Source organism: Ptychodera flava, chromosome 17, assembly GCF_041260155.1.
Source record: "Ptychodera flava strain L36383 chromosome 17, AS_Pfla_20210202, whole genome shotgun sequence".
Classification (NCBI taxonomy): Eukaryota; Metazoa; Hemichordata; class Enteropneusta; family Ptychoderidae; genus Ptychodera; species Ptychodera flava.
This window is the reverse complement of record NC_091944.1, coordinates 28,295,657-28,307,740: the sequence shown is the minus strand read 5'-3', so window position 1 is coordinate 28,307,740 and position 12,084 is coordinate 28,295,657. Positions and strand designations below refer to the sequence as shown.

General features: G+C 35.3%; 1 protein-coding gene across 2 annotated transcripts in view; it reads right to left on the bottom strand.

Moving 5' to 3' along the window:
* Nucleotides 1–373: 373 nt before the first annotated feature.
* Nucleotides 374–12,084, bottom strand: part of LOC139115973 (dyslexia-associated protein KIAA0319-like) — a 75,332-nt gene continuing 63,621 nt past the window's right edge. For both annotated transcript variants that reach the window (XM_070678453.1, XM_070678452.1), the window contains 8 exons: nucleotides 11,606–11,744; nucleotides 11,062–11,132; nucleotides 9,909–9,997; nucleotides 7,875–8,014; nucleotides 7,243–7,365; nucleotides 6,505–6,595; nucleotides 6,043–6,137; nucleotides 374–3,494 (listed from right to left, as the gene is read on the bottom strand). In XM_070678453.1, coding sequence (XP_070534554.1) covers nucleotides 3,286–3,494; nucleotides 6,043–6,137; nucleotides 6,505–6,595; nucleotides 7,243–7,365; nucleotides 7,875–8,014; nucleotides 9,909–9,997; nucleotides 11,062–11,132; nucleotides 11,606–11,744 — 957 coding nt within the window. In that variant the 3' untranslated portion in view covers nucleotides 374–3,285. The remainder of the gene's footprint in view (nucleotides 3,495–6,042; nucleotides 6,138–6,504; nucleotides 6,596–7,242; nucleotides 7,366–7,874; nucleotides 8,015–9,908; nucleotides 9,998–11,061; nucleotides 11,133–11,605; nucleotides 11,745–12,084) is intronic.

Genomic DNA, 12,084 nt, shown 5'->3' with positions numbered 1-12,084 from the left:
ACAGGATAGGGCCCCGGGTTCTTTTTTTTCTGCCCCAGGGGGTTATGGAATAAAGTATCAACATTAATTCTGTGAAGTTTGTAGTTTTGATTTTGCTCTTATTTTCATGTATCATGTTTAAGTTTGCATTTTGGTGGTGGGGATGGAGGGAAGCATTGTAGATGTACTGGTATGTTGTTAAAATCTGAATCAGAAAACAACTTTGTTGCTGATTACTTGCCATACAGGTTTTGTTATGAAAAAAGTTTGCACTCAGAGTGAACACAATCCTCTGCTTTTTGAAGTTCTTACACTAAATGTGCTTATTTTTCTTTCAAAATGCAGGGGTATTGGACATGAAAAATATACACAAGAAAAACTACAACACAAGGAATTGGTACTACTTGTCATTTATAAACTTGAGGGGAAAAAACTGACATTCCGAAAAACAAATACAAGAAAGTGTACTTCTTTGGAATGATAAAAAAAAAAGATATTTTTTGATTTTTATAGTGAAGATCAGATTTTCACCAAACTTCAAGGTGATATTGTAAATGTACATTATGTAGTTACTGGTAGCCGTACAGAGCAATTTCTGTTCTAGTATTGGCAAACACACCGGTGAGAATGCTCAGAAATTCATTTGGAAATGGAATTTATAAGTCAGTACATAAATAGGTGAGCCTCTCAACATAAAGCAATGAATTTGTTTGAATCTGTCAAACTGAATTAAAACCGTGAAATGCAACCATAAAAGAAGAGACCTTATTGATTCATCTGTGCTACCAGAAGCAAAAACAAAACAAAACAAACAAACAAATAAAATAAACCAAGGAAGGCAAACAAAAAAAGCAAAACCAATAATTCATCATTCCTTTACATCTGGACACTGTGTGAAGTGCTTTTCTGTCCCTACATTCAACTACAGAGGGCTTGAAAATTTTGCTGCACTGTACATATGTGCTCTGTCACATTGTGTGTACAGGATGTTACTGGGAAACAAGTACATGTTCTGTTTATCAAACATGAAACTCTACAAAATTACTGAGTCTGTGGAAATCAGGCTAATGGATAACACTTCTGGGGAACAAAAAGTAAATGCCAGAGAGCCAATTTTTTGCTCTTTCACATGTGTAAATTTAAATTGCTCAAAAATTCTGCTAAACGTACCAAAAGAAGTGATTGGCTAAAGCAAAATATTATTCTTTTATGATTGGCTATATTTGAACTTATGACCTCTAGGCTCTCATGATATGTGCCTGTGGAAGTACTTCAACTCTGAGTTGTCTCAACCATAGACCCTATGTCTCAACATACATAATGAACTAAAATTTCTTTCTGAAGTGAACCATGTGACTCATCAGATCAACCAAAAGCAGTGAATTCATTGACTGCATCACAATTTACAGAAATAAAATCTTGATCAATTCTGACTGACAAAAAGTTAAATCATAGTAACTGAAACCTAAAATTATTGAAAGAAGACAGGTTTGAATGCTACACCAGTCTTCAGTTGTGTTGTATCAATATTCACCTTTAGGCACTTTAAATAAAATTCTTTGTTTGCCGTCCGTGTGCTGGTAGGTTTTCAGAGAAAAGGAAGAAAACAAACACAATGTTATAGTAACACTATTACAAATAAAAATATTATTTTCCAAAGGAAACCAAATAAAAATTGAGCTTATGTTAATACACTTGCGTTCTTTGTCTGTGTTTGTTTTTTTCCCCGGCTTGCTGGTAAGTTTTTCAAAAATCCATGGACGGCAAACAAAGAATTTTCTTTAAATGGCCTTACCTAGAGAAAACTACCCTGGCAAGATCCTGGTCTGATATGGTCACCATTGATTCTTCATTTTTCAAATTCCACTTCGCAACGACCCTTTAATCAAGTTGCAGTAGAATTGGTTCAAAATAATGATATACTTATGTAACGACTCTGTTACTGAAAATCATATCTTTCAGAAAAAAAAATACTTGATTTTTTTGTTCCATTTTCAACTAACTTCTGCTACAAAATATAGAAATTTTAAGTCATTTCATCAGCCATCTTTATATCACTGAGACTCAGAAACTAAATTTTGGATGTGGGTTTAATACCCAGAGTTTCTCGTGCAACTGTCGTAATACACCAGACAGCTTGCCAATTATAAAGACATCAACAGTACTTGTCTCAGACCATCAAAGTTTATCGTGTCATGAGAAAACAAAATTTTGTTATTATATACTGATCAGATATTTTATTAAGTCTGCTAAATAAAATACTCTTTCATGATTGGTTGATAGCCAGGTGAGCTCACTGTAATGTCCAATAGGAAACAGAGCAGGACTCATCTAGCATTTGTTGCATGGTGGGTATAATAATATATCTAGCGCTCTATATCTTTTACTTATACCATAGACTGTGGAACAACTCCATGGTCTATGCTTAGAGATTTCAAAAACTTAAAAATATTCTTTTTTCAGCTCTATTTTTTTCCTATGTAAAAATTGATGATTATTTATTGGCTGTACATTATTGTCATTATATAGTCTCGTCTCAAAGCCTTCACTGAAGTGTACTTGTTGTATATTCCTTGTGAAGTAAGTCAGCTCTGAGGGAAAGAGTCTTTTTGTCTGGCAGATCTTGTCTGACACTGATATCAAGCGTGCTTTTAGAAGTGTGCCACAGACTTGTTCAACAAAGCTCAACATAAGTGGCGAAGGTTCAACATTTTCCCCTCTGCCAGGATTGCTTGTGTATGGTCATTTTGTCTCCAGGATCTTGATTGGTGCAAAGTCTCCAGGGTATTGCATAGTACAGAGTATCCTATTGGCAGTTGCTAGATATTTCAGCTCAGGGGGTCCAGTTGTTGTACAGTGGTGGTGTTGGCTCCCTGAAATGATCCAGAGCTGTGATAGGACAGTTCAGTTTACCATGGTGAGTCAATCGGTCTGCACCATGGACAAATCACAATTGTATAGAGCATTTCTCTGCACAAGCATCTCCAATTGGATCCTGACATTTCAGAAGTCTCTAAAGCTGTTTGGCAAGAGTCAACACCTGTTTAAGAGCCAATCACCAGTAAGAATCTCCATAATACTGGAGTCTGGAGTCCATAATCACACTGTGGACAACAAAATTCTCGCCGCTGCCATCATTATTCCAATACTCTGTCATAAGGAAATCTTTCCACATCATCTTGTCAAGTCACCTCACGTTCAAAAATTTTCAAATTGTCGACCCTTAAAAAGTAGGTCACTGTGACATTCTATTTACAAATGAATTCATTGTTCAGTTTGCACTTTGCTTTAAATAATTTATTACTGTTATAGAGATTCACTTTGATTAATACTCTGTTGCTGGAGAAGAGGCTTCAACGATCTGGAGTCTTTGCGTTTGTTATTTTTTCTGGCTGCTATGAGTCCATTTAACGGCCTGGGTCTGTTTGGCTTGTATCCATTGCTTTTCTTTGTTTCATAGAGTGTGTCTTCATCAGTGTCTGATTCTGATATCATAATACTGCTGTTGTGTTTACCTGTGAGAAAGAATGGTATAGTCTTAGTCTACTGTCTGGTATAGTGTGGTTGGACTAATATACCAGGAAATGGGAGGGGGTGGTATGGTACATTACAAAGATTGAAGATACAGAACTGTTGTGTGTGCAGAAATGTGGCTATTAATTATATTTAAGTTAATGTATGTGAACTTAGCGAGTCAAAATTAAATAATTTTGAATTCATGAAGGGCCTCAGAGAAACTGGAGAACTTTCAAATTATTGACAATTCTTTTTCTTTTCCCTGAAGGATGTTGAAATATGAAGTAACGTACATATATTATCCTTACCAACACCGTGCATCTTGTACAATAAGCAATGGTATTGTTGACAAATGAATCGTAGTCCTGACTATAATTGAGTTGTCAACAATTTATATTTGACTCCAAACATTCACAGGCTATGTTGACAAGATGCACTCAGGCATTTTGACGTGACCCTTGGGTAGATCAAGAAACTGTATTTGACAAACAAAAATTAAACTTTGCATATACATCAAATGTGATAGCCAATGGAGCTTTAATCCTTTCACCACCATGGTTTGGCCCAAACTCATTGTTATAAATTGTAATTGCAGACCTGTTTACAGGGAAATTGGGGTGGACAAGTTAGGATAGTAAAACTACATGTGAGAATTCTCATTTACTCTTTTGTCATTCCACATGGTTATTTAGTCTGATGCTGAATCACCTCTCAGGAAGTTTAAATAAACTGACCAAAGGCTGAAGAAGAACTTGTTTAAGACTTATATAACCCATACAAGTATGATACTTGTGAACGTTGAAATGCCATATTAAAGAAATGATAGAAGATACAAGACAATCATTTGATTCACATTGACAGCATAGTCTCAACATGTAACAGTGTGAAAACTATAACCTGCTCACCCCTAATACCTGTAAACAGCTCCATCATCGCCATTGATAACAAATGGGTTTGGGCCAAACCATGGCAGTGAAGGGGTTAATTATTGTGTATGATACTATAGAATTTACAAGCCATCACTGAATGTACATATACATTAATCTATAGACTGTTACTTCTCTTGATGGCTTTAATGGTCACCACAGCATTGCAACCACGTGATGTGATCATTTTGCAGGACTACATGTACTTTCCCCCTAGTTACCAACAATAACAACAACAACAACAATGGATATTATACACAAGATAGCATTTCTATGCTTTCTTTTGATAAAGGAATGATTCTCTCTCCTGTTGCCAACCACAATTACATCGTCAAACTAGCCAATGGCAAAGCAGTTGGGTCAGACGGCTTAACAGCTGAGCATCTGAAGTTTGTGCACAATCTGTCATGTATATTAAAATCCAATATGACTACTGCTGCCCATGTGCATGGCTATTTGCCACCATAGATGATGATATCCCATGATAGCTCCTCTACTCAAGAACAAACATGGTGCTGTAACAGACTCTGGGAATTATTGCCCCATTGCTATTACTACTGCCATTTCTAAACGGCATGAGATGCTTATTCTCAGCAAATGTGACATTCTATTTCATACCATTTATTATCCATTTGGTTTTGTATGGAAAGTCATTCTACTGATATGTCTGTCTTCGAACTGAAAGAAAGAATTGACTTTTATAAACTGCATCACACTGCTGTACACCCTTGTTTTTGTAGATGCAACAAGAGCATTTGACAGGGCGACTCTCACTGGACATTATTTTGTTAGCTAACTGATAGAGGTGTCGCCCTATTCACATTACCACTGCTAGATTATTGGTATACAGCTGACAAAAATTTCACACCAGGCTGGGATGAGTTTATCTGATCAGTTTGAAATTCATTCTGGTGTAAGACAAGGGGTATGGACAATAGCCATCTGACGATTTGTTCTTGTTGTGCTAATTATGTCTTGTCACTGCTTAAAGTCTGCTTAATATTTCTAAGATTCCATGTTTGCCAAAACGGCACCAGTTTTATCCTTTCTGTCAGGAAATGTTCCTCCCTTTGGATTATTTTTAAATACAATGGGCAGTGGTACCAATAATATTTAGTATTGAATAAAGTCATTTTAAGCGAGGGATAATATGTTGATTACCAATTATTTTGAACTGATTGTATTCAGTAAAACTACTTTACTTCAAGCTTACAAAAAGTCTGTTAATAATGCTTGTGTTGCTCATGCCTACAGAATATGTTGATTCAGCATTCCTACTTTTATTAAGAATAACATTACGACATTTGAACGCAAACGATGCATTTTATGCTTGAAATTATATTTTGAGGTTGAGGAACAGTGAAAATTCACTAATTGTCGCCGCATCTCGTCTATGAGTAATTTTAAAGAATTGTCTGGACAACATTGTTTTCAGAATGTTTGTTATCTATCTTTTATCTGTTTCATGGTGTTTTTGCTCCTGTATGAGTTGCCTTGTCCTTTTCTAATTTTTTTTGTTTGAGCTGGTTCTTGAAATACAACATTTTATTACCTTGATTATCAAGAACTAGACCATGGTGCACAAAAGAAAGTGGCAAAACATAAGAAATATGAAACTTACCATTTTTTGATTTTGGTAACATTTCCAGTGATTCACCCTCATCAAAATCATCTAGGATTGAGTACCGGTGTCGTTTACGGATTTTTACCCTTCTCCTAAAACAGTTCAGAGGGAAAAACGATGAGAAAAGAAGAATATTGAATGAAGTCCAGCAATTTTGCAGAAGATCTCTCTATTTTGGGAAATACATTAAAAAGAGAGTGAACAAGAAGACAAAATGAAACTTCCAGCTATTCTGATTTTCTTACAAAACTAAACCTTTGTGACATACACTGTATGTAAACTATCTCTACGTTCTTCTTAAAATGCTGTGTTAGTCTGTATTCAATATTACTCATGATAAACACTCGTCTTACCAAGAAATAATACACTCTGCACGTCAAGTGGACTTAGTCAAACAAATCTGCAAGTTGAATGTGGAAGAAGGTATTTGCAAAATGGGAAATCAAAGAGGGGACATACCTTTTTATACAGCATACGACGGCCCATATCAGTACTCCCAATGTTACCACTATCAGTGAAATAATGATAACTACGTATAGAATACTCCATTCTGCAAAACGTGAAGAAAGGCAAGAATTCATATTGATATTTTTGTCACAGAATGATCGCTTAGTAGTCAAGGCAGAGAGCTGTGCTGCCATTTGACTGATGATTATTCAACTTTACACAATGCTCCCTATAGAATGTTAATGTGCTAAGTTAAACAGATCGTATGGACAAGATGTGTGAATCTCCTTGGAGAATGGCACACAGGAGTAGCTTTATTGATACTTATTGTACAACAAAGACACTGTAAAGGAGATACCCCATCTGTCATGACGTTCACTGACAGTTTTTCATTCTAAATTCCTGCAAACTTTTGTCAGAATAATCTGTGGCTATGCTGATAACACAGAATTGAATTCCAACATTTAGCCAAATTACAATTTCAGTACATGGTAAATAACTGGACAAAGTGACGGATAAAACGGTGCTTCAGCAGGTATTGCTTGAACACATTGATTTTCAGTTCAAAGATTGCAATCCTTGAGTCACTTTTCAGAGTCCATCTTTGATGAACTGTATATCACTTTCTTCTTGACCATGACATTTTACTTATTCATGTTGTAATGTCGACAAGATTCTTTTTTTTTTAAAGTAGACGATCTTCACAGGCACTTATGAAAACAACAGATAAACATATTCTTCTACACTTACCACAGTTTGACTCGCCATCACCAAGATAGATACGGAAAAAGTTCTCCATCCAGAAACTTTCACAGACGCACTCCTTTGTCTCAACATTACAGGAACCGTGCCCTGAACAGTCATTCTGACAGACTGAAAGAAAAAAGACAACGAGAAGGTCAGGATTTTATGACACTGTCTATGCAATGGGATAATGCAGGGAAGAAGTGATGATCAGGGACAACCACAGCAAAGGTCACAGGTCATAGACCTTACATGTTTTATCTACCAGTAAGTAGCAATGCAGTTGTACATTATACGAGACGAAAGCCTGACTTCATACTAGTAAGCAGGATAATTGGATTTACCTTGATAGCTGTCCATAAGAATACCAGATATGAATCAGACTTTTTATGGGGAGAAAAAGTAAGACTGCACACACACATAGAACTGTGCTCAGCATACTAGAGCTGCTGCCTAATAAATGCATAGCTCTGTTCTGTGACCATTTTAACATGGCATACACGACCAATTATTCTCACACGGCAACTGTATTTTCTTGGCTGCATAACAAATACTCATAGTCTATAAATTTTTCACAATGCTTCAGGCCCTTGAGGTTTATTTATAGTTCTGTCGAACAAAAATATTGCATAACTTACCCACAGTGTCGACTCTGACAACATGGAAATCAAGCACCTGGGACTCCTTGTGTAGCTTTTGTCTGAGTTTATTTACAATACTGATTCCTTTTAAAACCTTTGTACCATCTGCACTCAACACATAAAATTCCAGCACTACCCTGTGATTGGAAAAAAGGGAAGAGAAGGGTTAGTTTGGTGATTGACTTGATAAAAGTCTGTGGATGATATGAAACTATAAACACGAGGCATGTTACAGAGATAATGTGAAAAAGACACCGAGTTCCTGTACAGTAATCCTTGCATGGAAGTAAAATTTTCAAACAGGAAATATTACAGACAGAATCTTCAAAATATCATCTGATTTGCAAGAAACTGGACTCCATAATCACTTCTTTGTGTGGAGGGAAAGGTTGTGGGGGCCTGTCAATGGCGCCCTCTATAGACCAATATTGCAGACTTTCCACAAAAGAAGACAGACATTGCCAAAACACTACAAATGCATATGTATTTCTATAAACTAGATTGTTTGTTTTAAGTGTAAATGATTATTTTTCATGCATTTTGTACCCATTGAAATAATCTGTGTGTTTAAAAAACCCTTTGAGCGCTGTACTTTTTTCCCGCCAAAATTTTAGTGCAAGATTTTACCAATTTTTATGAATTTTTCTGTAATTTTTTTTGATAATTTTGGACTAAATGGACATTTTATTTGATTTGCTACAGTTTTTCTGAACATTTTGGCAAAAATCTTGGAAAAATTTGGCTGGAATTTATTTTATAAAGGGGACAAAATAGACTTTGGCGCTCAAAGGGTGAAACCATACATTTTATATAAACATGAATATCAGACTAGGTTATGTTGAAATTCAATCCAGCAGACTTTACATATTTTATCAGAATAACTTCCCTATTCAACTAAGTTAAAATATGCCACTTTCACACCAAACATATTTGCATATACTGGTGCACTGTAATAGAATATAATGTGAATCACATTCTATGCATCTTAATTTACTAGACCTACATGTGTCGCTGGATGACTTCAAACAAAACGTTAACATTTACAATTTTATTGAGCATAACTTGTTTGCACATACATCTCCTTGCTTGGTTTATTTGTCTGTTTTTTTCTTTGCTCTGATCCATTTAATTCAAGAGTTAGCATAATCTACAAGGGGCCAAAGAGTTAAAGGGAGGGGGTTCATCCCATCTGTGGCTGCGTTTATGAGACCCACACAAATGGTATGTTGCTACGCACAACATATCTGAATACTATGCACAGAAAATATCACTTTAAAGCATATGGTTCAAGTAGCTATCAGATATCAGAGTGTTTCATCAGCATATTCTGAATGATATATAACAGCATGGCTAAACGTGAATCAATTCTCTTTGATATTCTGTTGTAAATTTCCCAGTTTGTATTGCTGACCATATTTAGCATCCGGTACCGGCTGATGGTTATTCCAGGGAAGCAATAAACAATCCAGGAAGTATCATTGCAGGAAATGCATGGCCTATTGTGTACAGTACAGTGCTGACTGCTGTCCATTCATAGAGAGTATAAAAACATCAATCATAACGGAACTCAAACAGATTCTACTCTGCACATGTCAGTAATAAACTTCTATTTTTAAATTTGTCTGACTCAAAACTAAACGTGGAACTTTCCAGCCAAATGATAAAGCTGAAATTTCCATAGACTTGTATTTTATGGAATACATTTTTTTTCAGTATTTCAAATTAAAATCTTCAGCTTGGTTGCACAAATTCACATGTGTTTGCACTGTAAACAACCTGGTGGCACTCTTCAACCTTTGGAAATGAATTCCACAGGCTTTGAAAGTCATGGGCAAGTTCAAAGTCTTCAAGGTTACAGGAAGATCAAACAACCAAAATGATGGACCATGCAGTGTGTCTATCCATAATGATTATGAAAACATTCCCTCAACTAACAAGAACAACATCCAAGTTGTATATAACAACATAATGCGGCAATTAGGGGGAAATATGATCACATGACAGTCACGTGACCATCATGTGACTACTTACCCTCCAAGTGGTGATTCCCTGACAGACTGCACTTTGATGTCGGCATCCATGACTCCGATCAACACAGACAACTGCCGCACCAATGCATCCTGGGAGTAAATGTGGGAAAGTGAACAAAGCTCTCATTTCTATTCCTTTGTACAAAACTGAGACTTGCTTTCACAAGGCAAACCAATGATTTGATGCAAGTTTCTTTTCATAATATCTGTGAGATTATGAATGCATGGTGAGCATACTTTACTAGTAGGTATCGTCCACTATGTTACAGAAGCTATTCATTCACATACATGTATATATTTATCTACGAGTTTGGTTCAGTGCGTAACCATGAAAGAATGGTACAAACTGAACCAATTTTCTTATTGTGTTAGTGAGGGGTAATACTTCATATTTCAATATATGGAAGGCAGGTGAATAAGAAACTACTTATTTCCTCAAACAAAAATTATGAAAATATTGTCCTTTTAATTAAATTTTGTGAGTTAATTTTCTTCTTACTTTTGAACAAATTGAACTATGCTTTATCTTTGTCAATGTTCAATACTTATTTCCTCCAACAAAAATTATGAGAATATTCTCCTTTTAATTAAACTTTGAGAGTTAATTTTCTTTTTACTTTTGAATAAATTGAACTATGCTTTATCTTTGTCAATCTTTAATACTTATTTCCTCCAAAAAAATTATGAGAATATTCTCCTTTTAATTAAACTTTGAGAGTTAATTTTCTTTTTACTTTTGAATAAATTGAACTATGCTTTATCTTTGTCAATCTTTAATACTTATTTCCTCAAACAAAAATTATGAAAATATTGTCATTTTAATTAAAGTTTGTGAGTTAATTTTCTTCTTACTTTTGAACAAATTGAACTATGCTTTACCTTTGTCAATGTTAAATAAGTATTAATTTATCAAATGATACACAGAGATGTTGCCAATGGCTAAAGTGACGTTGTCTTTATCACGACGGAAAACAAACAACATAGTAAGCCGATACATACACAGGTTATTATCGTTCACTTTCAGCCATTTATGCATTGTTCACAATTTCCAATTACTTCTAACCAAACATTGATCTACAATTATCAGAACAAAAAATACAGGAACCAGCATCAAAGTCACGACTTACGGAGCTTTTGTAATTATCATTACATACCTTATTACCCTGTGTGAAGGTCCTGATATCAGCAATTATGTGGATCTCAACAAGATTCACCTTGTTGGGATCTGAAAAAGAAAAATATTGAACATCAGACGGGGAGAATAACGATTGACATGTGAAATCAATTCATCCATTTGAATTGCAGAAACCAGCAGAAAAATATTCCAGTGTAATAAAACTTGAGTGGATGTTTTCCATAAAAACTGTGATAGCCAGAATTGAAACCACACAATCTACTCAAAAGGATTTTGAGTTTTCCCACTTTTTTTGTGAAATGCCACTCTGATATTACTTTATCAGATGATCAGCCATGTTTAATATATTTATGGATAAAACATGGTTTCTGTTTTATAACTATGAAACATGAAATGCAATCAATTAAACCCCTCTGTTACCATGGTAACAACCAGTATCATTGTAACCACTTTGTGCTTGCAAATGCAGATAGGCCTACTCTGATTTAACCTGACTGAAATTTAAATAGAAATAGAAATATGCTAAAGACAATTCCATCATGTTATTTTGATTATAAACATACCTTCTTGTACTTCCAGGCTGACACTATCTGAGTCATGGAGATTTTTAGCGTCGGTGACTTTCAGAGTAAAAGTGTACCTGCCAACGACAAGGTTGGTCAGCTTCAAGATGGCTTCACGGTCAGACCCACTCAGTATTTCCTACAGAGACAGAAAGAGATGGAAACGTTTGCTATTTTGTTCAGGACAGCACTTGGGTAGAAAACATTGGGACATGAAAATACACAGGTGAAAGTAATAATGATGATTTTTAAACCAGAAAATCTTTGTTGACAATAGTGTAGTTGAACTTATTGGTCAATACCTGTAAAGGATGCAGCTGACTTGAATTAAGTGTACGCTACGTATTATGCTGCTAACAATGTTGAAATGGATACTTTCTATTATGACATTTAGCACACTATGTCCTTATGGCATTACTGTTGTTAATTACTGTGCTCTGGTGTCATCATGATGGTGTACATAAAGGGAGATAGATTAT